The sequence below is a fragment of the Dryas octopetala genome, chromosome 1 (assembly GCF_963921425.1).
Source record: "Dryas octopetala chromosome 1, drDryOcto1.1, whole genome shotgun sequence".
NCBI classification, from domain to species: Eukaryota; Viridiplantae; Streptophyta; class Magnoliopsida; order Rosales; family Rosaceae; genus Dryas; species Dryas octopetala.
This window is the reverse complement of record NC_141366.1, coordinates 32,747,401-32,769,658: the sequence shown is the minus strand read 5'-3', so window position 1 is coordinate 32,769,658 and position 22,258 is coordinate 32,747,401. Positions and strand designations below refer to the sequence as shown.

Here is a 22,258-nt window from a genome sequence, read left to right as displayed (position 1 = left end):
CTTCATGCCGAGCTGTCTTGTAGGGTAAGAAAACCTTTTAACCTTGTTGTGAACCCTAGTTTAACTCCTTGTTTATGTCTTGATGTTAGCTTAATGGAGTTGATGAGTTGAAACCATCCGAAACCATTTGTTTTCCTTGAAAACCAAAACTAATTTCGTAAACCTGTCAGTGACCTTGCTATGTTCTTTTTAAAACTGGTACTATTCAAGAAGGTTTTTGGCCAAACTGTTTTAGTCACATACATTAGACATCCCCACTGATCTTTAGAGCCAAGAATCACCTTAATCCGACCTCTATGTGATTTATAATGATTTTCCAAAACCAGTCCTGTTTTCAGCAAAACTGCAGTTCCGAAAGCCTAAGACCTAATCCTATTGTTTTGATCCCTGAGCCTAACCTGTTTTGATCTTTGATCTGAAATTCAATGGAGGCAAACTAGACATGCAGATAAAGCCTTTCCAATTAGAATCACCTTATTTGAAGATATGGTTATGTTTTTGTGCATCTCACAATCTAGACTTGAAAATCTGATACCTTACTGCATTTTCAGATTTTCAAGCCTAGAATAGTATTTCGAAACCCTATTATGCCATGCTTCAAATCACTACTACAAAAGCACTTATTCCTGGCGGAATTAAATCGCCAGGAAAAACAATTTTTTGGCGGAAAAATTGCCAAATCCGCCAGGATTATGAAGCAGTGGCGGATAGAGGTTCCGTTAGCATTAAAACCGCAGGCAAAACACTTTTCTTGGCGGATAGCTGTCTAAAACCGCCAGGAATATCATTTCATGCTGATAAGGCATTAAACTTTTCCTGGCGGATATATCCGCCGGCATTAACTTATTCGTGTCGGATATATCTGCCGGAATTGAGTAATTCCTGGCGGATATAACCGCCGACATTGATAGTATATCCGTCAGGAAAAGTAATAAAATATATAAAAAAATATTTTCTTGGCAGATATAACCGCCGGCATTGATAGTGTATCCGCCAGGAAAAGTAATAAAATATATTAAAAAATCCTTTCCTGGCGGATACAACCGCCATAATCATTGAATATATATAAATAAAATAAATAAAATTATATTTGAAATAATTAATATAAAATAAACTAATTAATATAAAACATTTCAAATAATAATTATACACTAATATATAAAGATTAAATCTTTCAATTAACAATACATGTCAAATAATATTGTTCCATCAATAGAGATAAGATAAAGTAGGCAAACAAAAATAATCTACTCTAGTCCACCAGCAGAACCCGAACCGGAAGCTGAATGTGACCCTGATCCTCCCTGTGGACCAAACTGTCTCATAAATTCATCATCACCTAAATTACCGGAAAGCAATCCGAAAAATCCAACACCCGTAGAATGATGTGACCCACCAGGAGATGGCTGAGAAGGTACCTCTGGCCGATACATAGGCATCTGCAAAGGTGATTGAGGCATAAACGGCATCTGGTACATATGATGCATCGAGAACATTCCATAGGGAGAATGTGGAGGCTAACTCTGGCCAGAAGGCTGTTGTGGATGCGAGCTCTGCAGGTGTGTCTGTGTCTGCATCATCACTTGCTGTTGCTGCTGCATAAACATCATCATTTGTTGCTACTGAAATTGCTGCTGCTGCTGCTGTTGCTGTAGCTGAGTCTTTAACAGCTCAATTGCCTCATCTTGAGCATCCTGCTTAGCCTGCACAACCTCATGCTTCTTCTGCCATTCGAGGCACTGTGCCTCCAAAAGAGCTTCTCTTGTCTTCGATGATCTTCAAGAAGAAGTACTAGATTGAGCCCTAGCATAAGGCACCATTTCAGGTGTCACCCCATGTCCATAGAGCCGAACTCTATTTTTCCTCTCAGGACCCATCTCCTCAACATACACTTTTGTGCGAAGTTCAGAAGTGTCATCCGCTCCAGACTCAACCCGTGAGTCAATGGAACTCTCCATGGACATCTAATAAACAAATATTTAGATAAATTTGTAGGTAAAATTTAAGAACATAAAATACACATTATGGAAAAAAAAAAAAAACTAGTATAATATTTACCCCTCTCTCCTCCGATGGCACATCAATCCAACTATTGTCTTTGCGCGTGTGGGTGACACGAAAGAAAGTAACGGGATCGGGTTCAACTCCATGCTTCTTCTTCTAAAAATTTAAACCATTAAAAAAAATAATATAGAATTATATATTTATGTGCCCTAATTAAATAAAATTGTAACTCAATAAGATAAAAAAATTAACTTTACTCACATAATCTTCACGAAGACGTTCAAATGTCCACGATCCTGATGTATGGCTCATCGTTTGTTGAGAAACAATTAGCTTTATTTTTCACAGCTATCTCCTAAAAAGTCAAACAGAATATAAATTAGTCATAATTGCACATACTAGTATTATTAAATATTTGATTAAAGGTTGTCACCTGAGTTTTCGGGTTATCTCAATGTTCCACCATCTTCGCCCACTGCACAGGATCTACATTATTGGGACATCTCAACCGCCGCTGACCTGTCCTGCCAGTGTAGTGCTTCCCTTTTAAATATGCTTTTTATTCTCTATAAGCATGTTCAGCAATGGCCAAAGTCATTGTCTTAATCACGAGCATTTTTACCAAATCCTCATCACGAAAAGTGATAGTGCCCTACATCCATAAAAGATAAAAAAAAATAATTATATGTAAATATTTATAGGTATTTTACTTTTAATATTATTTTAAAAAAATAAATTGATACCTGTATTCTGTCCCACAAAGTGTTCTTTGTTTCTTCTTCAACCAATCTTCAATCATGCACTAGAGGAACATTATTGGGATCTTTTACTTCATAAGATATAAACTTGGAAAACTCTATACTGTTTTGAGAAATACACTTCCCGCTCGGACTAAATTCACAATACTCTTTACCCCTATGATCTTTACCAGCCTACTTAATCTTTCCTGGACCACGTTTTCTCCTTTGGGGCATTGCTATATATTAATCCAAATTAATATACATGAATGACAAAAATATTGTAAATAATAGAATAAATAAAAACTTTATATAAACAAACTATAGCTTACCATTTGAACTATCCTCAACCAACTCATCCATATGCTCTTCATTATCACTCATCTAAATAATTAAATTATAATTAACCATATATATATATATACACCACCAAATACATACTACATAAATATTAATTAATTAAATAAAACTAAATTGCTATAAAACCAATATATAAATACACAAATATATTTTAACGTGGAAAACTCTCGAAAGGTAAAAACCACGGGACCTAGTCCAACATAAAAAAAATTCACTAATAAAAAAGTATTACATAAGAGTTCTTAATTACAAAACAACACCAAAAAAAAGAAATAATAAATTTAAGCATCCATATCATCATCAAGCTCATCGTCAGCAATTGAATTAACCAGCTCAGTGGGCAAAGGTAATGCTTCATCAAAAGGTGTCTCTTCCACGCCAACCCTTGTTTGCATATCTTCATTGTAAAGTACCCGATCATCCAGATTTGGTATGGCATAATTATCAATTGTATCTTTATCCTCTAATACATCAAAAAAATCCCTCGGATGCGTTCGAACCACTACATGCCAATCTGTTTCAATCGAATATGCAACATAAAATACTTGCATTGCTTGTAAAGCTAGTATGAAAGGGTCATCCCTAAATCCCAATCGTTGAAGTTCACCAAGGTAAAACCATATTGATCTGTCTTCATACTCCTAGGACTTCCACTATCAACCCAATCACACTTAAACAACATCACACAACGACCCATATTTTTTGCCTCGGTAGGACCACAATATCTAACCAGAAACATATCTGTGACAACACCATAGCAATTAACTTGCCCAACACCACCCGAAATATTTGCTGGTACAAATACACCACAATTTTGATTCTTATGCTTATCATCCACCGATTTTATTCGAAATCTAAAACCATTAATAGCGTGGCTTTTGTATTTCGTCACAAGTGTGTGAAGAGGATTAGCAAGCCAATGCAAGTCATCGGATATCAACGGATCATTAGCATAAAACCTTGCATTAATCTGTGAAAAAAATGATGTAGAAACATTAGGTAAAAATTAATATTAGGGACATGATGTAGAAACTTAGTAATTGAATTCTTACATGTTTCTTGAACCATTCAGGAAATTCCTTCTTGCTTATCTCCATGATTTGTCGCCTAGTGAACCTTTCCCTTCGATGTTTATCTCTCAAAAAGTCCTCATGTTGCCTTCTAAAAGGGATTACTTCATCACAATTATCAAGAATGTATCTGTGGCATCGATTCCTATCATTTAGATCAAGCTCCACATTTTCACCTGAACCTAAATATTGGCCTGTGGAGTCAAAAATTGATAACCCACCACATATTCCACGTCCAATACCATCTGCATTTCGACCCTTACGATTACGACGAGCATCAACATCTCTAAGGTACATGGAACAGAAAGATAAACCCTCATCAACCAAATACCCTTCAGCAATAAAACCTTCAGGACGACTCTTATTTCACACATACCGCTTCAGTGTTTGTAAATACCTTCAATATTTAACATGAAAAAAAAAAATATTAGAGAATCAAAACTAAAATTAATGCAAATTAAGCATAAGGAAATGACCATTACCATTCAATGGGATACATCCATCTATATTGAACTGGTCCTGCAATAGCAGCTTCATTTGCCAAGTGAATTGGGAGATGCACCATGACATCAAAAAATGAAGGAGGGAAAATCTTCTCCATCTGACATAAGGTCAATGCAATTCTAGAGTTTAGTTGATTGAATGCTGCCTCAGTTTCCTTCTTGCTACACAACTGTCTAAAGATTGCACTTAACTCTAGTAAAACCATAGTGACAGATTTGGGTAACACACCATGTATCGCAAGCGGGAGTAATTGTTGCATTAAAACATGGCAATCGTGACTTTTCAACCTATTTATTTTTCTCTCATTCACATTCACACATCGAGACAAATTTGCTGAATATCTATCGGGAACCCGAATAGTAGACAACACTTTGCAAAATGAGGTTTTTTCTTCTTTGCTCAATGTGAATATTGCCGGGGGCAAAAATGTTTTATCTCCTTCTCTACGAGGGTGTTGACTATGTCTTATATTCAAGACTTCAAGATCTGCACGTGCAGCCAATCCATCCTTTGTCCTCTTCGCAATATCCAACAATGTTCCAACCACATTATCACATACATTCTTCTCAATATGCATGACATCGAGATTGTGTCTGATCAAAAGATGCCTCCAATAGGGTAGTTCAAAAAATATGCTTTTCTTTCTCCACTGACCGTTACTACTTCTAGAAATTGAAGGCCTTCGTCTTCTTTGTCCAACATGAGCATTTTGGTCATGCTTTCTAAAAGTGAACCTCAAACTAGATAGTTGTTCAAGACATTGTAACCCATTCAACTGTCTTGGTGCCTGATGATCTTCTCGATGACCATTAAATGCTGCTTGTTCCCTTCGAAACCTATGCCCAATTGGTAAAAATCTTCGATGCCCCAAATAACAAATCTTACGACTCACAGGCAAATATTCAGATACATTATCATCCATGCAATGCGGACATGCTGTATATCCCTTAGTACTCCATCCATACAACATTCCATAAGCTGGAAAATCACTAATGGTCCATAACATAGCAGCCTTCATCGTAAAAGTTTGGTTTGAAAACACATCATACGTGGTAGTGCCAACCTCCCACAACTCATCAATTAATGGTCGCAAATACACATCAATGTCATTTCCAGGACTTCTCGGTCCTGGAATCAACAAGGACAATAATAAATTTGGTTGCTTCATACACATCCATGGAGGCAAATTGTAAACAGAAAGCACCACAGGCCATGTGCTATGGGCATTGCTCATATGGCCAAAAGGATTAAATCCATCACTTGCCAGCCCTAAACGCACATTTCGAATTTCTGACGCAAACTCATGGTACAAATTATCTAAATGCTTCCATGCCGGAGAATCTGACGGATGCCTCATAAACCCATCATTGGGACATTCAGTTGCATGCCACCTCATATGTTCAGTAATATGCTTCGACATATAAAACCTCTTCAATCTCGATTTTAAAGGGAAGTACCACATAACCTTAGCTGAGACTTTCTTTCTAGAAGTATCATCTCCTTTGTTATCTTTATATCTTGATTTGCCACAAACCGAAAATGCAGTCAATTTTGAGGTGTCTTTCCAATATATAATGCAATCATTAGGATATGCATCAATCTTCTCATATGTGAGACCCAACCCATTTATAAGTTTCTTTGCCTTATAACACGAGTGCGGCAAACAATCTCCATCAGACAACATTCTTTTAACCAACTCTAGTAACGTAGTGAATAAACTGTCCGGCAAACTCCCTAAACACTTGATCTGGTACAATTTTACAACGGCCTCCAATTTCTTAAACTCTTTACAACCAAGATACAACTCTTGATCTGCCTCTTCAAGCAACTTGAAAAAACTTTCGGCCTCTGCTGGACGCCCATCCATGATAGTAGGTTGTGTCGATGACCCAACCTCTTCTTCCGTTACTGGTTGAACAAATATGTCATTAAGAAAATCATGCATACCATCCATCTCTCCTCCTATGTCATCTTCTATCTCCCTTAAATTTGGCTTTCCAATATTAGGCTCCCCATGATGCTGCCACAAAGCTTTTTTGTAATCTTTATCCATATCATGCCAAACAAGATGATCCACAATAGTTTGTCTTCCAAAAATATATCTATTGCAACATTTTTTACACAGACATTTGAACTTATCTGGCCAACACCATTCGCAGCCGCTTGATCCAAAAACAAATTGATTCCATCTACGTATGCCTCTAACTGTCGCGGCATCGTCAACCAAGTCCTATCCATGCTTTACCTCTTAGATGAAAACTCTAGACCCTGACGCCTACAATCTTTCAATCCCTATCATGTAGGCGTACCTATTCATACCTATTAGATTAAATTCAAAAAATATTCAATAATAATTTATGATTATTTATATATGTCGAACAAATAAATTAAATTCACAAAATATTCACAAATAAGTTGTATGTTTGTTAATCTACTTAACCATTTTTTATTTATTTAAACTGTAACAGATAAATTATATCTACAAATAAGTAGTTCTATATTTATTTATCTAATTAACCCAAATTTTTAAAAATTTTCAGTCAATTTTATTTTTAATTTGAAATAGAACAAATGAATAAATTAAGTTCACTAATATGTTGTATTTTTATTTATCTATTTAACCAAAAATTTGCATTTTTTTTATTTCTCCTATTATTTTTATTTTTAACGTTGATACATGAACACTAACATAATACTAACATTTTTCATATATACTACCCTAATAATTGTACGTTAGCTAAATAATTAATATTTTTCATACTACCCTAATAATATATTAACACTAACATACAATGCAAAAAATGAACACAAATCTAACATATACATATGTATCAATTAAATCAAGCATATATAATTTTTAACATATCTAACATATATTAACATATTTCAACACATCAACATATAAAAAAAAATATCCAAGCTAGTCATAGAAAAACCTTGTTGCAAAATCAAAATCACCACTCAAATCTTGCTGCACAAAAAGGTTAATTAGCCTGTAAAAAAAAAAAACACAAAAAATCACATATATAACAATAATGAAAATGGATATACAAATACAAAAATTAAATATAATCTAGCATATACAAAAATCAAATTCGGCATATACAAATAATTTTTAGCAGGTACCCCCAAAGAATTCAAGAATGAAGTGGATCTTGGCCTCTGAGATAAGAAATTGGAGAAGATTTGGATAAACCTAACAAATTATAAAACAAAATCAGAAAAAAATTAACAAAATTTGAAAATAAAATCAGAAATAAGAGAGAGAGAGAGAGAGAGAGAGAGAGAGAGAGAGAGAGAGAGATTACCGGAGCTTGGTCGCGAGAGTGGTGGTGGAGTCGGAGCCGGAGCGTGGTGATGGCAGGCTGGCAGCGATGAGGAGGAAGAAGAAAGAGGAAGAAGAAAGGAGGAGGAAAAAGAAAGAAGCGGCGCGAGGAAGAAGAGAAGGAGGAAGAAGGAAAAGGAGGAAGAAGCGGCACGAGGAAGAAGGGAAAAGGAAAAAGAAGAAGAAAGAGGGTGCGTATTAGGTTAAGTACTAAATCCTGGCGGTCCAAACCGCCAGGATTTATTGATACTTGCGGTCTAATCTGCCAGGATTGAGTTCACGCGGGAATTTGCCCGCTCACTCAATCCTGGAGGTCCAATCTGCCAGGATTGCTAAATCATGGCGGTATCCTGGCGGTCTATTCTGCCAGAATTGATCAATCCTTGGACCGCCAGGATTGAGTGAGGCGCTGGAGTTTTTCTCTCACTTACTCCTGGCGAATTGGTCCGCCAGGATTGATCAATGCTGGCGGAATAGACCGCTAGGATTTAGCAATACTGGCAGATAATACCTTATGCCAGGAATTCTTAAGCATTCGTGGCGGACAACTCTAATCCGCCAGCATTCCACCAAGAATGGGTGTTTTTTGTAATAGTGAATCTCTTGATAATTTTTATACATAAACATATGCATGTCTACTTTGTCCCTATCAATTTTCAAAGCCATTGAATTTCCTTAGATTTTACTAAAAATCCAGAACCAATTAAACCTGCCCCGAAAGCCTTATCAAAACTCATTGTTTTGTGTAATCGGGTTGCACCTTCTTTGAATCCTTTTCCATTGAGTTTGATTCATCTTGTCTAAGTTCTTGCTACTCTTTAAATACCAGTAGACACTAGGAGGAATCCTTTTCCTAGAAATTATTTGACTTGTTTTTTTTAAAAAAAAAACCCTCAACCCTAGTGGTTGATGCACCGTTTTTCTTAAATAGAGTTTTCCAAATTGATTTAAGCCTATCCTTGTTTCCTCACCAATTTTAAAAGACAGTTTTGAGGTTCCCTTGAGTTTCTAGCTAGGTCCAGACCCTTTCAAAGGTCTTTGGTTTTAATTCGGATGGTGGTTAACTTATTAACTAAGCGAAGTGGCATGCATACTAGACTATTGGTTTGCTTTCTAAACCTAACTTAGAGTTTCTTGAACTTGGTTAGGATTTTGGGGTGCTGTTTGAAGTGGAAGCTAAGTGCAAGTGACTTTGCACTCTACTTGACCTTGTGTGAACTTGTGTATGCTTGCGTATTGTCTTCTTTCAATTACTTGATTGTGATCTCTATGTTTGACTTGAACTATTGCATGCTTGCTAGCTTGTGTTTATATATAGGATTGAGGGCTGCCTTGATTTGTGTGTAATAGAAATTGTCAACATGTTTAGGCATGTTGATGACTTCAACTTGCCTCATCAACATGCCTAAACGAAGTTTAGAACTGATTTGTGCTTTGTGTGAGCTCATTGAGATCAATAGCTCTTTGGGAACCTTGTGGCTAACAAGGGAATAGAAAGAGGAGTGTCAAGGTTGACCCCTTTACTCAGATTGGACTCCTTTACCTTACACTCGCTTTTTTGCTCTTTAATTCATGTCCCCTTTTACCCTTGCTTATTTAAGTTGTATTCCTTGCTATTCTTTTGGGAGATATATATATATATTTATAGAAGCATATTTAGGGCTGCACCATGGGAGTGAATTGATAATCTAATCAACCTAGACAACATGACCCTTTTAAACTAATCTTGAGCATGAAACTGGCTAGGGTAATGTGACTCCACTTTTGCCTTGCTTGTGTGGTTGTCTTGTACTTGAACCCTAGAACTAGATTAGGATGCATAATCGGTTAAAGATAGGTTTAACGACCTAGACAAGATGCTTTGTGATACATGTGGATAAAAGAATAGAGATTAGGGTTAGTGAGCTAGCCTAGTGAACTTTGCCTCTTGATTGCTCTCGACTTGTACCCTGACATGACTAAATAATTTACATTAATCATAAGATTGGTAACAAGGCTAATAACCATGTGTGGTTAACTTGTATTTCGTATTTGTTTACCTATTTTTCCTTGCCTGGGTTATAATGGTATTTTTATGCATGAATATGGTGATTGTGCATTGAATGCCTTGGATATTATTCAAGTATACATGCTAGAGATTTAGCATGATTGATCCATGTGCATACATGTGATATATTTTGGATTGTGAACATGTGATCATGCATACATGCATGTTGGATATCATCTTCATTATATGTGAACTAATGAAGTTAAAGTGTTTGGACCACTAGCTTAAGAGCGAGAGGGCCTGTGAGGGTTTGCCTTGAGTTTCGATCTCCTAAACTACCGATAGGTCTTAGTGGGCTGTTAGTCCCCCAGGTTGAAGTCAGACTTCCATTTTTATGGCTACCATGTGGTTTCTCTGTATGAGTATGACTAGAGAGCGAGCTGTGAAGTTATCACAGATGTACGCTTAGAGTGCATGTTCTTGCTACTAGGGATCAGTTTGTACTGTCTAGTAGTGGGCCCAATATGTTTTGGTGCCGGCTAGGGTTGGTCAACTGTTTTTATAACAGGTGATTGATATTGCTTCTGCAGAAGACAAAGGTACGCGTGCATTGGATTGATTCTGCCTCATATCTTTGAGTATTGCCATGCATAAGCGTTATCTATTTTCGATTGCATTAATTATTTACTTATGCCTCATATATTGGTGGTTGAGCATGATTATTTAATGCCCGTGCACTTTTGTGTTGTTGAGAAACCTGTGCTATTTATTTTACTTTTTGTTGGTTTCTGTCTACTTGGAGTATGCTTTGTTGTTGTGTTGTGTGTTTTCCCTATACGTACTAGCTTGCAAAAGCTTACCGAGTTGTGGTTTGCCCGGTGCAGCGGCTTTTCACAGACTTAGTAGAGAGAGTGCGATGGTTGTGATTAAGTTACTTTCAGATGATGATACCCCGCCTACTTCGTTGACGATCGACTTTTCAAGTTCTAGTAGTTCGTCAGAGAGCGAGTGAGTACCGCTTTATTTGTAGACCCTTATTTTATTTTATTTTATTATACTTTCTTGATTAAGTGATTAGTTTGTGACTCATTAATGCACAAGTTTCACACATGGGGATTTATTGTATACAACCTTTTTGGGGGTGTGTTGGGTCAACCCTGTTGACTTTGAATTTTGTTTGACTTAGGTTGACCGAGGAGTTTTTGTATGTAATTTGATAAATAATTATTAGCTTGGGCCTAATTTAATAAATGAAATAGTAACACACCTTCCGGCGGGCTCACGAGCCATCGTGACACGCATGGTTATTTGACTTTGCCTACTCGTACTTCTAAGGCTCGGTTTTGGGGCGTTACAATTCCCTGCTGGATTCACAGATACTCGAATCTCACATGTGAAGCAACAGTGTTGTGCATAGGATGAAGTGTGGAGTTAGTAGTGTATGGTCTTGTCATTGTTTGAGTGAATTATTACTCAGACATGTGATGGTTGTGTCATGTCAAGTTAGCAAAAAGAAATCAATGCCTTTATTTCATTTCACTAATTGCAACCAACAAACACAAACCGAAAAGAAGATAATTAAACTCGAATTTGAAACATAAAGCAACACACTTAAACGACAAACACAAAGCCAAACACCCTCATGTCTAAACGTGTTGAATCTTATCCCAGTCGAAGTCTTGACCTGTGATTTTGCATACTCCTTAAACATCTCGAATCCAATGTCTACCCCTTCCTGAAATTTCTTTTCTACTTAAAGTTTGTATTCGTCAGACTCCTTTTAAGCCTTAGCTGCACAAATGTATGTGCTCTTCTCCAAATCCCGCTCCAACTCCACCTCTCTGCCCATAGAGACTGCCCTCGTATGTCACATTCCATATCTGATACGTCTTGACGAGTCAGGCATGAAGTCCTCATCCAAATCATCGTTCTCCATTTTGTATGATGGAGGAGGTGAAACCCTTACCTTTGTCTTCCTAGATGATGAAGTCATCGTTGCTCATTATAAATTTGAGTGGTGTGGTAACATAGTGATAAAAATTTAGTATTTTTAAAAGAAATATTATGTCATCTTATAAGCAATGAGTAAAATTTCGGATTTCGCAGAAATTTCGATAGAAATTTCGACGAGATGAATTTTAAATTTCGACAAAAATTAGACAGAAACGACGGAAATTACTATCAAAATACGAAAATTTTGAATGAAACTTTGTTATATGTTTATTTAATATATTATCTACTACATTGATAAAAAAACATTGAAGAAACCAAATTATATAATAGGTTTCATGTGATATAAGATGAATATCTACGCTGGAGGCAAATACTGTTAAAAAAATGGTTCACTAATTAATAATTACATAAATAACACCTCAATTTATTTATACTGCAATATTGCATCATGAATTACATAAGTAATCAGTACCACATAGAGCTTCTACGAGGTTCAACATGTTCACCGTCTTCAGTATCCTCATGTGCGGAGTAGGTATACTGCGAAGCATAATCACCCATGATACTTCTCCATAATAATTTTTCCTAATAACAAGAAGACATACACAATAACTGTATAATTGTTTAATCTTTCATGGACTAATTGTATAATTTGTATTACATACTTTACATTAATATTAAGAGGGTATAATTTGTCCATATTCTATAATTTGCATAATTTGCAAAGACATACTTTCACGTACATAATTAATAACAAATAATGTTTAATTGTTCATGGTGACAATTGACATACTAAATTTCCTTTAATTTGTATAATTTTTCTATAACAAGAATTTTAAATTAATTCATAAATAACTTCATATTTTATGATTTATCCATACTCTATGTATAATTTGTCTATAACAAGATATAAGTTGATTTACATATTGATCTCATGTTTCCCAAAACATCATATAACTCCATAGTTCATACTTTATGATTTATCTATATTCCCTAAATTAATTCCATTATTTCCATACAAGAATTTCAAATTCACAAATTCTCCAAATTGGAAAACCAAACATTAGGGGAATGAAAGCCCATGGTGAGGAGAGGACAACTCACCAAAAATTTTGGTGATCGAAGGCCGGAGGTGGCCGGAATGGACGAGACAAACTGGTGGCAGAATAATACGAGTATTGCAAAATAATAATATTAAAATTACCAAATTAATCAAAACTGAATTTTTCACCTTTTTATGCTCAACCTACTCACTACGAGTCACATGTTATATACATCAATCATGATTAACATTGTAAGGCCATCCACAGTGATGTAATGAGTGTGAGAGTAATACAGTAGCCTGAAAAGTGATTTTGTGACCTGAGAGTGATAGTCATATGTACTGAAACTGCAGTGCTGCTGAAAGTCATAGCTAAGAATAATACAGTTGTACCTAATTAAATTAAGCCTAATTTAGATTAAGTAATGGTTAACTTATAATTGATAACTTAAATATTTATAAAAATTATACCATTAGTTTTATTTTAAAAAGATCTTTACTATAAGGTCAATATTGAATATATTTGGATTTATAATTTTATTACCCAAATTATAAATTCTATATTTTTTTCTCCACCAACAATCTTTCAAGTTGTTTGATATTTTTTAATGTTTAAAATGCATAAAAATGGTAAACACCACACAATTCATTTTATTTCATCAAATTGAAATAAACCACAATAACAACTAAAGACTAAAACGAGTACATAAAATTAACAACAACAACAACACCCAACAATTCTTCCGTGGATCAATTAGAGCCTCCTCTTCCTCCACGGACCAATTCTTTCTCTTTGGATTTACCATGATTGAAAATAAATTTTTTCTACAATAATTTAATATGAAAAAGATAGATGAGTGAGTGAAAATATGGGGTGGGAATGACCAATTTATAGAGAAAATGTTAAACTAGTCATTACAAATTTTTTGTGATTTTTTTTTTTCAGAATTTGCCTGAACTTTTTATAAATTTTTTATTTGAAAATAACGGGAAATTAATGTGTCGTTGGATGAGCAACGGCTCAATTTTTGGAGCGCCCAGATGCGGCCACATCACCAACGCGCACAATAGTCGGTTTAAATAAAAAAATTTCAAAAATTTTTAACGGTCAACAGATCTGGATCGTTGATTAGCAACGGTTCATTGATCTGGACTGTGCGTTCCTTGCACGCGAGAAGAAGCGCATGGCTGCTTCACTCTGTCATGCGGGCCCATGTTGTCAGCCACTTTACTCAACTTCCCGTTTTTTCTTTAATACCCCGAACACAATTGAAAATTCCATTTAATTACACCAGCCCAAATTTAAAGCAAAAGGACGTTGTGGTCATTTCGCCACCCCAACTCTCTCTCCAAAAATCAGTCCGTTCACACACACATGGGTGGGGCCCACCACTTATTGCACTCAGCCTTTATTGCTCTCAAATACACCCATGAGTTACTCTCATTTTTTGGACTCAAATGGGATCAAACTCATTTTTCCGGCCCACTAATTGAGTTCCAATACCAATACATTATTCTCACACTCACCATTGCTGATGGCCTAAAATGAAAAAATGATTAATTATGAGAAATTTTGGAATAAATACGAAAAATTAAAGACATTTAGGATTCACTACTAAAATATTTTAAAATATCAAAAAATGCCACATACTCCAAGCATTAGTAGATAGCATAAGCTGTGACTGATTGACAGCCATTATCGCAGGAAGTCAAACAAGTCTCAAATCATGCATGTAGAAAAGTAGAAAAGCATATTTCTTTGTTCATATAACGTAGTATGCCTCAATCTGTATAAATAGGAGAGCCTTTCACTACTCTTGGAAGCACGGCTTGAGAAGAATAGATTTCTCGTGCTAATCGGTATCCTGCAAGTATACAGGGTGGATGTAGTATAGTATATGAAAAAGGGTTGTTGTACCCACGATGATTTTTAATTCAATTCAAAAAATTAAATTCCTTATCACTACTAGGAAATACCCCATTAGATATCAGTGGAACACCGATGTCTATTAAGTTTGCGATCGATAAGGGCATACGTGATATCTAATGTACCCTATTTTCAATATCAATTTTGGGCCGATGTCTATATCAAATTAGACATCCTATTTGTTAAATATCCGATATTGTTAATAAATAATATATATCGATTTTTCAAGTTTCCGCTATCTAAATGAACGGATTCCGATATGTAATATACTTTCAATATCATTATTTTTTCAAGAATTGACATTAAAAGGTATATTAAATATCTGTTTGGTTATATTTTTCGATATTATAAACTCATGAAAAGCTATATTTGGTAGGTTGTTACATCACTTTTTTTATCAAAGCGATATATAATATTTTTAACACATCGAATTTGTAACTAAAACCGATATATATGTACACATTAGATATCTATTTGTTCGTTGTTTTAAATATTATAAGTCTCTTAAACATCAGGTTTGAGTTACAATGTAATATAAAAATAACATTAAATATCGATATTATTTGTTATTTCAATGTATATACCTGTATAAATATCAGATTTAATAGACATTAGATATCAGTGTTTAACTGATATTGTAAATGGTTTTTAATTAAAAAATAAAATAAAATGGGCTGTTAGATATCAATTTTTCCTGCCAAATATTTGATATAAAAGTTCCAACATGCAACATCCAATTTGTGCAATTTAAATGCTTCCATAAATTTAATCCAACATTCTCATACATTTCCAACATCCAATTTCCAGAGAATTTGTAGAGAGGAAATCTTAGCATTTCTCATGTGCATCACTTACACTTACAGTAATTTAATATAAAGCACCACAAAACTGAAACAGAAGCATCAATAGAGAATAAAAAATTTATACTTGTATTAGAATTTGAAGCAATACATATTCTAAGGGTAAGCAAACCAAGATATATGATTCACCATAACGATTAACATGACATATGCTTTTTTCTGTTTTACATAGTTTACCCACTAACTAGGGAAAGCCAATGTATCATGTTTCACTACTAATTTATCACGCAAATCACACTTTTGAAGTAATTGGTGAGAGAGGCTTTATCTTCTCCAGCAACTTTTCAGCTTCAAGAAATCCAAATGATCCCACAGACATATATTTTATATATTTCCATCTGTTCAAGTGTAATTAGGTATGTCACTTCAATGAACTAGTTGAGGTAAGAGAAACCTCAGGCATATCGTAAACCCCAAAATAGCTTACCTGAGTATGTAGGGTAGTGCCAAACAATGAAGGTGCAAATGGTTAACAGAATTAAATGGAGGCTGATGAAAGCCAAATCTGTCAAAAGGACATATTAACATCACACTCAAAACTCTTTCATAACCAAATTTATCTGCAGAACCTTAGTTCAAAGTAAGTAAAAACCAAGTAATGATTATTTTGACCTAATTGTTTTTCAGATGAATACTGCATGCATGCCTACTCTAATTCAAGTTCATTTATTCAATTTTTTGTGTGTAATCATTTTAGGTTCACAAGTATAAGTAGATATATAGGAATCAAAATCTGCTGAATACCTCATGTATTGATCTTCTACTTCCTAGGTCTCTTCAAATCATTACAGAAAGACATCTTCCAAAGAAGATGTAAAGGAAAAATTGGTCAATGTATAGCCCAAATTACAGAAATTATGAACATTCACATTCTTAACCAGCCCATCTTTGCATTAAGCAATATGGGTGACATGTTAGTAGGACAGACAGAATATAAAGATTGAAACTAATCTAGCGTTTTTTATTCTTTGACAGTCAACAATCCAGTGTTCACCACCAAGGCACAATTTCACATCCATCGTTTCCATGGTACATAATAAGCATTCAAATGGCTTAAAGAAACAAGAGGGGCGGGCTATGAAGCAAATGTTGGTGCCACAAGAATTCAAGAATAGTAGCATAATAACTTAATCAAGTTGTAATACAAATTTACATAATTTCCAGCAGAGGCAACGCTAGAGGAAACAACCTAAGAGAACAGCTTCTGAAAATCAATCTAACTGTGCACAATTGCACACCCAAAAATCAATCTAATTGTGCATAATTGCATATCAGAAAATAATACAAAGATAAAAGCTTTCGAGAACAGGGCAATACCTGTACTGATGGCATTGAGGTGCATCTCGTTGTAATAGAGTTTTCCCCACTTCTAACATGTGACATACTGAACAACAATGAAAAACAATGGGGTGTAAGATTAATACATATATTGATGAAAAAAAAAAAGAAAAAAGTCCCACATTGGTTGAACCATGAATCATTTAAGCTTGAGTAACATTTAGATTACCCAAAGAGTAGTCTTGAGGTGTTCTTTGAAGATCCTTCACAGTTGGGATGTGATCCACAGGAATAACCAAGTAATGCCTACAATAATCAAGATTGTTATTTTAAATTGAAAATGGTGACACTGATGAATGGGATTGGGGGGAGTCATTCAATACCTTGCAGCAGCGGGTCTGATATATATCAATATTAAATTAAAATGTATATTTAACTAACCTAAAATCAACCTAAAATCAATATTAAATTATCCACCTATTTCCCTTTAACATCTTACAAAACCTAAAATCAATATTAAATTAAAATGTATATTTAACTAACAATTACTGCAAGAATCCGAATTAAATACTTTATGAAGGAAAATTAGCTATATTTAACAAATAATGAAGGAAAGAAACATCTCCAATCACACAAAGTACTAACATTATAACAAATTTGAACCATTGTAAATTTGTATAGATTATTAAGAAAGGAGAATAGGAAAAAAGAAAGAAGCATCAACTGACAATGACTGCAAGCATCCATACAATGATAAAAAAAATGAAGTTCTTAACTAACAATTACTGCAAGCATCCGAATTGAATACCTTATGAAGGAAAATCAGCTATATTTAACTACTTAATGAAGGAAAGAAACATCTCCAATCACACAAAGTACTAACATTATAACGAATTTGAACAAGTGTAAATTTCAGTAACTACAGTAAACAACTTTAGTTTACAGTAACTACTGTTGTTTATCCCATCCAAATAAACAATAGTAACTACTTGGTTCAAGTATAAGAAACTCTTTACCAATAAAAACAAATTAAGCACAATGGCTAATTTCAGTCAATCCCCATCCATAGGTACATGTTATAGCAGAATAGTTCTCCAACGTAAATACTAAAAAGAACCAACAAAAACCTAGTACTCATAAAGTTCCCCCCCTCCCCCCAAAAGAAATAGAGACGATTATCAAACTTGTTATAGCAATAGTTTACTGCAATATCATATTCAAAAGCTAGCCTAGACAAAACCCCATCTTAGCAAACTCAACCACTAAACCAATAAGACCAAGTGAATCAGTTGTCTATTACTAGTTTTTATAAAAGTTGCAGAAAAGTAGTAAACGTCTAAAAACTTAAATAAATCCAAAAAAAGAAATAGCTAATAAAGCTCAAAGAAGCAACAAACGATTTCTCTTCTATATGGGTGTCTCGGTTTCAAGTATTGGATACTCTAAATTGAAGCCTAGACATAGTCTTGAAATTAAATAGTATGTTCTTGAAGAGCATTTGTTATTTATATACAAAATAGCTAAAATCCATTCACAAAAATAGCACAAACAAGCAGGGAAAACAATGAGCAACGTACTTTAAAGAAAGTAACTTTCCTTATAATTAGTATTAATTCATGGGTTAAAAGATTGTATAGAAATAAGTTAAGTACTTTAAAGAAAGTAACTTTCCTTATAATTAGTATTAATTCATGGGTTAAAAGATTATATTGAAAATAATAGCAGAAATAGCTTTGTCCTCATAAGAAATCCTACTCTCAACCAAACTGTAAAAGCTAATAGCTGACAGTCAGCTACTCTAGTGTTTTAAAATGACAAAATTATGCTAAACGCCACAGAAAACCAATCTTATTCAAGCATTTTCTTAATTGCAGATCAGCAAATCAGTGTTACAGAGAAGCAAAGCCATCATCTCCTGTTTAGCCTGCCTATAAAGAATCTACCAATAAAAGAGATAGAGAAAGTATTCTGTTAGTTTCTAGGATTTGTTATATTGGCTAGGTTCCTTGTCAAAACAATTGTATTAATTTGTATTTAATCACTCACAAGCTCTAGGCTAGATTTAGGACAAGTTCTGCTGCATTGAAGAAGTCAGAAATGAACAAAGACACAAGGTATACTGCACTTCATTCATTTCATGAAATTAACAGATTTTTATCTATTTGACTAGTCATTCACTGATCATAAAGAACACTGTTTTTCACGTACAGTGGCTCTTACTTAAGTCACAGTCACAACAGTGGGTCCATTTCGGGTTTTGCTTTTTAAGCCCAATTCTTTGAAAGCCCATGTTCTGTTTAGTACTAGACATGCATGTGCATTGCACATGACTTGGTTCCCCTACTGTAGCAATCAGATTTGATTGCATCTTTCCCATTCACGCACACACCTTCACACATCAGCACTATTCATCATCTTCCTCATTTCTGATTTTTAAAGTAAAAATTCTTTTTTACAGCTCCTTATTCCTATCCTTAGTAATACTAGGATACCCCTCTAGGACAAAGAGAATATGCCCCTCATCCGTCTCTTGTGGACAGCCATTGATTGGCTTCCACGTGGCTTGGGCGAACATGAATTTTGCGTGGGTGTGTACGGGCATAAGTGGCTGGCTGTTCAGATCTTTTGGGTAGGTTGATGAGCAATTTTTTGAGCGTGTATTCTTTGGTTTTCACGTCTGGGTATTTTCCATGTGAAGTGCTCATCTTCATTATTTTCAGAAAATGGTTTTCAATTCTTGAAAAATCACAAAGAGATTTTCTGAACTTGTTTTTGTTAAATCTAAAATTCTATATGGGTTTGAGTGCTTAAATGTCTTCATACATTTTTCAAACACATTCATTTTAGATTTAAGTTGAAGGATTCAATATTGATCTTTTCATGCCGATAGCTTGAGAAGGTTGATCTTTGTTTGTGAATCCTACATTTGCATATCATGTTCATGCATTGATGAAACCACTGAGCTTGGTGCGAATTGGTGCCATGGGTTGATGAGCTTGGAGTGGAGCTGCCTTCTTCATGAATGACCGATTGCCTTGCTAATGGAAGTTGCACAAAGGGGTAAGAAAGCTGCCACTTAGTCTAGGACTTAGTGATTGAGCTTGTGTGCTGAGTGCCCTCTTATGTATTGAACTTCTGATTTAGTGGATTGCCTGGTCAGCTGGATAGACCCCCAGTTTTTACCCTTTGTGGTTTTTCTGGGTGAACATCTTGTGTGCATCTGTCTTTCTGGTTTGTGTTGTTATGTTCACTGTCTCACTCAACGTTTAAACACAAATCTGTACTGTAGCTATATGCTTGAAATTGATATATGCCTTATATAATTGTCTAGCTAATCACACACCACTGTAGTTGTGGATAACGCTGGGATGCCTACTGTGATGGGTCCTCTGAGTGTATAGGATGTCACTTGATCCTTGGTGTGTTTGATTTGTGTTGTTTACTGAAGTGATTTTGGTTTTTAGAAGTCAATGTGGAGTTTCATATTTTTGTTACTGGACCGTCTGAGTTCTGTTTGGTTGACTAGTTCGTGAGTGATCACATAAACCAAAAATTGGGGTCCGATCACTGAAAGTGAAATTAATCAAGTTAATTGAGTGAATAGATCACCTAAATTAAACTTTCAATTGGTATCAGAGCGCTACTCTAAAAGCAAATAGAGAGATCCTAGGGTGTTGTTTGTTTTCTTGGTGTGTCTAGATGGAAAGAGATCGCGTTGCAGGATCTTGCAACTCTCCTCCATTCTTTGATGGCAGCAACTACGCTGCTTGGAGAGAAAAATTTGAAATTTTTCTTGATGCCTATGACGAGTTGGCATATGAGTATCTCAATGTTGAGTGGATTCCTCCCACACGAACTGTTGATGGGATTGAAACTCCTAAGCCTAGGTCCGAATGGTCTTTTGCCGAAGTCACGGCCTCTAGCTCCAACAAGAAGGCTAGAAATGCTATTGTCACTGCACTGTCTTCCTCACAATTTTCACACATACAACATTGTGTCACGGCTAGGCAAGCTTGGAACAAACTTAGGGTTGTTCATGAAGGGGACAAACAAGTTAGGTCACTTAAGCTTCAAATGGTACATGCCAAATTTGAAGAAATTAGGATGAAAGAGTCCGAGTCATTTTCCGAGTTCTATGAAAGGTTGGAAGCCCTCACAAATGAAGCCATGTCCCTAGGTAAACCTTATGAGGAGTCTACCATTGTCCAAAAGGTTCTTAGATCTCTACCTAAGAGATTTCAATCTAAGAAGCATGCAATACAAGAAGTCCAAAATTTGGATGAACTCAAAATTGGTAAATTGGTAGGAAAGCTTAAAACCTTTGAGATGGAACTTGAAATGGATGAAAGGGACAGCAAGAAGTCAAAGGATATTGCTTTGCAAAGTGTCAAAGAGATGAGTGAAAACTTGAGTGAAAAATCATCCATGTCCGATGATGAGGTTGCCCTTTTTGTCAAAAGATTTAGACGAATTCTTAGAAATAAAGGGAGAGAAGCTAGAACTAGTGGTAACAACTTTAAGGAGTTCAAATTCAAACCTCAAGGAGAGAATTCATTTGAGAGAAAACAAGAGAGGAAGTCTAACTTTAAAGAAGGAAGAACAACCAAGAGAGATGTGAAATGTTACACTTGTGGTGGAATAGGTCACATAGCAATTGAATGTGCAAATAATAGAAAGAATAATTCTTCAAGTAAGAATAAAACCATGAAAATCACTTGGAGTGATAGTGAGAGTGATGACTCAAATGATTGTGAGTCTTCTTCGGATGTTGAGGGTGATGAAGTTGCTTTTGTTGCATCAATCAAGGAGATTGAACAAGTTGATGGTGGGTCTGACTCAGAATCTGTTCCTGATGATGAGTCTTACACTGCACTTTGTAATAAGTATGACTTACTTTTCACCGAAACTCTTAGCATAAAGGAAGAAAATCAGAAACTAAAGAATGCTAAATTGAAATTGTGTGAGAAGATTGAGTCATTAGAGAGTGAATTAGAAAGTGTGGCTATCTTGAAACAAAATTTTGAGAGTCAAGTCAAAGTGCTCAAGGAGAGCAACATCTACTTTAAATCTTTGAATGAGAAGCTTGAAAAAGAAGTGCATGAAGCTAATGAGAGCATTGTTGAGCTCACCATTGGGGCTGAAAAGGTTGATAGGATGCTTAGGATTGGAAAGCATCATGGTGACAAAACCGGTTTGGGTTTTAGTGAAAAT

At 35.1% G+C, this 22,258-nt stretch overlaps 1 protein-coding gene and 2 pseudogenes across 1 annotated transcript; all 3 read right to left on the bottom strand.

Annotated features, from left to right (window-relative positions):
- Positions 1–1,619: 1,619 nt before the first annotated feature.
- Positions 1,620–3,125, bottom strand: LOC147299885 (uncharacterized; annotated as a pseudogene).
- Positions 3,126–3,382: 257 nt separating this feature from the next.
- LOC147299884 (uncharacterized) lies at positions 3,383–6,913 on the bottom strand (annotated as a pseudogene).
- Positions 6,914–15,994: 9,081 nt separating this feature from the next.
- LOC147299883 (bifunctional adenosine 5'-phosphosulfate phosphorylase/adenylylsulfatase HINT4-like) lies at positions 15,995–17,446 on the bottom strand. The gene is made up of 5 exons (XM_086229770.1): positions 17,431–17,446; positions 17,277–17,353; positions 17,087–17,153; positions 16,197–16,274; positions 15,995–16,107 (listed from the first exon to the last, which is right to left on the bottom strand). The coding sequence occupies exons 3-5, from the start codon at positions 17,143–17,145 to the stop codon at positions 16,002–16,004; spliced, it is 243 nt and encodes an 80-aa protein (XP_086085896.1). The 5' UTR covers positions 17,146–17,153; positions 17,277–17,353; positions 17,431–17,446; the 3' UTR covers positions 15,995–16,001.
- Between the last annotated feature and the right edge of the window lie 4,812 nt (positions 17,447–22,258).